The sequence below is a fragment of the Amblyomma maculatum genome, chromosome 1, assembly GCF_055883805.1.
Source record: "Amblyomma maculatum isolate TAMU_Amacu chromosome 1, ASM5588380v1, whole genome shotgun sequence".
NCBI classification, from domain to species: Eukaryota; Metazoa; Arthropoda; class Arachnida; order Ixodida; family Ixodidae; genus Amblyomma; species Amblyomma maculatum.
Window position 1 is genome coordinate 407854034 of NC_139344.1, and position 6000 is coordinate 407860033.

The 6000-nt window shown below is 47.9% G+C and overlaps 1 protein-coding gene across 3 annotated transcripts in view; it reads left to right on the top strand.

The window, feature by feature from the left end:
* Nucleotides 1-5674, top strand: part of LOC146208835 (uncharacterized) — a 41272-nt gene extending 35598 nt beyond the window's left edge. For all 3 annotated transcript variants that reach the window (XM_084596249.1, XM_084596239.1, XM_084596246.1), the window contains one exon: nucleotides 2901-5674. In XM_084596249.1, coding sequence (XP_084452375.1) covers nucleotides 2901-3032 — 132 coding nt within the window. In that variant the 3' untranslated portion in view covers nucleotides 3033-5674. The remainder of the gene's footprint in view (nucleotides 1-2900) is intronic.
* Nucleotides 5675-6000: the final 326 nt, after the last annotated feature.

Genomic DNA, 6000 nt, shown 5'->3' on the forward strand with positions numbered 1-6000 from the left:
AAAGCTTAACAAACCACCAGGACATGGGAACTTGCGACCTATATCCCTCACTTCATGCGCAGGGAAGCTCTACGAGCACACAGTCCTGAAGCGGCTCGCAAACCATTTGGAAGATCAAGGGCACATCCCCAATACGTTCTATGGATTCAGACAACACCTATCCGCACAAGATATCCTACTCAAACTCAAAGAGGATATTACTGACCATCTTGACAAATACAGTAAGAGCGTCATTCTTTCAATGGATATAAAGGGAGTGTTTGACGTCTCACACGCCGCAATTTTTCGCAACCTACAGCACACCAATTGCGGAGAGCGAGCATATAACTATCTCCATACATTCTTGACAAATCGTAAGGCTTAAGCTTGGGGAACCTCAAGACGGACAAATTCCTGGTAGTGGATAAAGGCACCCCGCAAGGTTCTGTTATATCGCTCTTCATGTTTAATATCGCTATGCTAAAACTCCCGAAGGATCTAGATAAAATCAACGGCATATGCTAATATATGCCGATGGTATAACAATCTGGATTCGAGGTGGCTGCCCAGGACAGCAGCAAGGCGCCCTTCAGAAAGCCGTCGACTGCAGCAACAACTACCTAAAAAATTGTGAACTCATCTGCGCATCAGAGAAATCTGCACTCCTGGTTCTTCAAGCCAGAACTCTAGCAAGACCACCAAAAGATGACATTCCTGATCCGGAAATATTTCTTGACGGGACCCCTATCCCTCAAGCCGACTCTGCACTCTTGGCCTAAACATCCCAAAAGATGGCTCAGGGTCCGCAACACTCCCAAAACTTCAAGCTACTGTTACTCAAGTGGCGCACCTGATCCGCTGCGTAGCCAGCAGAAGACACTGTATGTAAGAACAAGATAACCGTCCGCATCATCCAGGCTCTCATGATAAGCCGCATAACATACGGAACAACACATTTAGATATAAAGAAAGCAGAAGTGGAAAAAGTCAATGCTCTCATTCGTAAAGCCATCAAAATCGCCGTTGGTATATCCGAACGTGCCTCTGCCTAATGCCTCTTCCACCTCGGCTCTCACAACGTGTGGGAGGAGCTTGCCGAGGCCCACAAAGTAAACCAATTGTAACGCTTAAAACTAACAGAAACTGTATGTGCAACCTTCAAAAAACTGGGATACAGAGAAGGCTTAGGACCAAAAACACCAAGCAGCACATCCTGGGCCAAATCCGCTCATACATCACTGTAGGCCCATTTGGCGAAATATGCATCCTACATACAACAGAGACCAGCGCCAGGCAAGAGTTCGGGACCTGAGCAAAGTGCACAGAACAAATCCGGAAACGAGGTACACTGATGCAGCAAAATACCCGGGAAGATAAGCCCACTCCATTAGCGTCATGGATTCCATGTTTGCGGAAAAGACCTCTGCAACTATTCCCAACAAATGACACTGACGCAGCCGAAGAGGCTGCAATTGCCTTAGCAATTTTAACGAGCAAAGAATATGTCATCATTCTCACTGATTCACAGTCTGCATGCAGAAAATATCAAAATGGAAGAATTTCCAGCATATCACTTCAAATCCTCCGTCACACCACAGCTCACCACCTCCCAGACACCTACATCACATGGTCTCCGGGACACACGCACTTGGAAGGAAGCGAGCCCGCCAACGCCTCAGCCCAAGGATATGCTAACCGGGCACCATTTCCAGAAGAATTTTGGAGAACACAGGATGTACCCAAGAAATATACTGACATCCTCCTGCATTACAGACTTGACAGAAGAAAACATTCCCCACCCCACACGAAACTAATTAGAGAAGAAGCAGTCACCTTTTAAAAAATCCAACAGCCACGCCTACGGCACCTTTTCTATACAAGAACTCGCCCACCGCCTACAAATATGAATCAGTGTTTTGTAACGTACAAAACGCCGTACAACATGTGGTGTGGGGATGCAAGGGACCACATGGTACCATAACCACCAAGGACTTGACCGAAGAGCAGTGGTAGACTCAGCTGTCAAGCTCCTGCCTGGATGATCAGCGTAGTCTGGTCAACTGGACTCTGGAGATGGCTTGGGTCTGCGGCTTCCTGGACTGAGGAAGCTGCCCACCTAGGGCGAACATTTCATGCCTGCTCTGAACAAATGTTTGTCTCTCTCTCCCCGGTGGTTTCGTTATTTCAAGTTGCGACTCTTTTCTATAGCCTAAAAAGTTGTGTTTAGCTTTAAATTTCTTTCTCAGTGGCGACAGTGCTCTTAAGAAGAGCTGAAATTGGGCACTAGTGCACTGCAGTGTTGCCAAGAGCCTGATGAGAACGAATGTAGGGGCTCATTGTGGAGGTACTGTTTCGTTCAGGAGATAATCGAAATGATTAAACCCATTGCCGCAATTCCTAGCCTTTTGAGAGAGGCGGGGTACAGTTCTCTCTGATGCGGCAAATTCAGCAAAAAAAACTTTCTGTTCTATCCGCTTTTCTGACAGAAACCATTATTTTATTCTCTGAAATTTACCTAGAGTGCCTTAGATTGGTGCACAGCATTTCAAAGGCTTGCTTTTGCCAGTGCCCAAAGCGGCACAGGAAAATCCACTTGCACTGCTTAAATTGGAATCCCTTTTGCATGAACGGTTGGATGCCCTCTTGGGAAGGCACGAAAGTTATTTTTTTGCTACCCAGAAAACTGGTAAACACTGGGTGCTCGGGGGTGGTGTGATCCGCTTCCACGAGTTTCTAAGTGCGCACGGGCAGTGTCGCTATTGTCAACTAAGCTTGTGCACTAGTAGTTGGTAGTTTATTTTCAACCAGTGGAGCTGGGGAAAAGGCGAGGGATGTGTGTGTGTATGGATTGTCTAGATGGATTGTGAGGCGAAGCATCGCAGATTTGGTGGTTGAGTGCAGCTGCGACTCGCTGGTTGCAGGTGGAGGAAGGGGTCCCCGCGCAGTGCCCCGCCAACTCGCCCGCCTGGTTCAGCTCCGAGAACCTGAGGTTGCTGCAGCCGCTCACCGAGGGCACTCGCCTGGCCCGGCTGGCTTTCTGCAGCAGCCCGTGAAGAAAGAAGGGGAGAGGGGGGCCATTCTGCTCCCATTTCCTCCCTTCCTCCTTTTTTTAATCCCTAGCGTCATCTGTGGGTGGACTGTTTCTTGTAGAGATGGTGGTGCCTCCTCACTCCCCCCACTGGACAACTCCCCTCTCTCCTCACTCATGGTGACACCACTGTCCCAATTCTTAGCGCCGTTAATCCCTTGGTTCTAGCCTGAAGCTCTCCCACACTTTGGCCGCTGGCTAGCGTCGTTTTTTAGGCAGGTGTGCTGTGCATATTTGGACCAGCAGACAGGTGTGTACGGTCCTTGTGGCCACATGATAGTACACCAGGCAGTGCCGTCTGTTACTGTCGAGAGCCCTTTTGAAGGCAGGTGGGGAACTACAGACTTGCAAACCCTCCCGATTTGCCCGGGAGACTCCCGGTTTTTTTACTCATCTTTCCAGTTGTATGATCACTGTCCTAAACCTCTCGATAAGTGACCTCTGCCCGTGCAAGGATGGTTTTTTGCAGAACTAGCACTGAGAAATCTGAAGCCACGTCTTAATCGCCAGCATCACCATCAGTGGCTGCCCTTGCACCATTGACATTATCGGCTAAGCAGCCGATCAAGGCCAATTCAAGCCAAAGTAGGTGTGGCTGGCCCCGTAAATAGAGATATAGAGGTATGTGCCGTGCCAGCTTTAACCGGCGACAGTGTGGTGGTCGTTTCTAGTCGGTGGTGGCGTCCTTGGCGCAGTGCCAGATACTCGGCACTGCGCATAGCCGGTGCAGACCCGCCCCGAACATTGAAACCTTTAATGCGGCCTACCCACCCCAATTCTGGCACAAACAGTAATGTTCCAATTTTTGATCTCGCCAAGTTGGCAGGAACGGAACAGGAAAAAGAGTGGTTTGGGTAGTTGCTCTGAGAAGGGCAGAAATCGTTGCTCTGGAAGTGCTCGGTGAGCCTGGTTGATCAGTTCTCGTGGAAGTGAGGCCATTGCACAAATTGTATTGGTCCATGTTTCACTCCAATGCAAGAGTGAAGATGAGGGGGGAAAAAAAAGGCTAGACATTGCAGTCGCTCATCCTGTGAAGTTTAATCGCTGCAGTGCAATTTTTTTAGGCTTAATTTGTAGTATGCAGCTTCAGCTTGGCTCTGCTTTGTACAAGCTTGCCAAGTCTCTTGCCCCAATTTGAGGGGCATCACCCGTCAGGCCTGACTGTGGGGGAGATGACGTGGCAATATCCTGCTTTCTTCATTTCTCGATTGTCAGTGTTAATTTTTTTTTGGTCCATGGATGGCTGTTCATGCGCACGCTGCTGATTTTTCATATTCACCTTTTGTTCCCTTTCATTTTGCAGACTTGAGTTTTCATTGCCTGAGTGAATGTGCTCACTTGTGCGAATGGTTTCTTTATATTGCACAAAACCTGTAGCGTTTCTTTTCTGTTCATTTTGAGCTGCATTCTTCTATTTTTTTGCGATTTACTGGTTTGCAGGTTTTAATGTAGCTATTCGCTGCAGCCTCTGCAGTGCTCGTTTTCCCCATACGGTGAGGTGTGCAAATGAATCAATCAAAATTGGCAGTCGGTTTGTAGACATTGCATCAGTTGTTCTAGTCGAGCCATCGCCAGTTGCCAGTTACTTTGAATCCGTTTGGGGCATGGATTTTTACACCGTTCACAGAATGGTAGTGTTATGTTACCAGCAGGATACAGATACGGAAGCTTGTGTTCTGAAGTGTCGCAAGTTTGGTGCTAAATTATTCTTTTGTAAAAAGTGTCGTGTGTTGTGACTCAAGAAGCGTACATTCAATGAAATTTGGTAATGCTTTTAGTTGGACCACGATTTGTAAATGCATTGTCTTTATCATGTCCTGGTCCGTTCACACACCATTTATTCTGTTGTACTGCAGCAGGGAAAAATGACTATAAGGTGTGGTTTGATCGTGTCCTTGACAGCAATGTATTGCATGATTTTGCATGTGTAGCTGCAGTTAGCAATTCACATAGAGACTATTTATAAAAGTTTGCACTGGGCAGAGAGCTTTTTATTTGCCTTTCTTATTATTAAACACAGTTTTTATTAGAAGTACAATGTTGATCTTTACTGCGGCCTATGTGCATTGCAAAAGAATGGTGAAGCTGCTGGTTTTTTCCGGGCAAGCCATGCAATGAAAGGTTGTTTTATTTTTCATAAAGTACAAACCTGGCATCGACATACCTTACGTAATGACAGACTCGACCATCTAAAAAGTTCATCTTTTACGGAGTGTGCGTGCGTGTGTGACCTCCCTTATGATCCCGGGATGCAGTCTACATGGTGAAGTGTTTCCGAGGGAGTGTGTCTGCAATCATGGCATCTGTCCCGGGTGTGGCTGTTGCCCTACGTGGGGCGCAAGAGTGGCCACCTCACCCCCTCCAGCTCTGCTTTTGGAAATCACCACGCACCCGACGGCATCGTCGTCGTTACATTGAACTGCTGTGCATCGGCCCCAAGCCGGGCAGTGTCCACCGGGGGAGCCCTGCGCCAGTTCTGCACTTGGTGCAGCGGCTGAGGCAACAGCTAGATGAGACTGTGGCACCTCCCCCACCCATCCACCTTCCCCCCTTTCCTTTGTGTGTACCGCCTGCTGTATGGAAATAAATGTGGCAGTTGTATACAAACCCGGCTTGTCCTTGGCTTGGCTTTGAGGAGAGGCAGCTGTGTTTCAGGTTGGTTAGACATACCGAGCAATGATTTGCTGTTTGATTTGCATGCACTGTTAAGCAGCTTTTACCAAGGCACAAAAATTGCAAAAATAGTAAATAATTGCTAATGCCTGCTCTGCAATTTTAGAGTGTAGTTGGGCACCCATTCATGGCATCAGCGCAACTAGAGGGCAGCTAAAGGGTGGCTGAGGGGCCATTCAGTGTTCCTTTGGCACTGGCAAACCTAGTGCACAAGGTTCTGTTCAGCCTACTGTGGCCTGTTATAGTCATCCAGAACACGG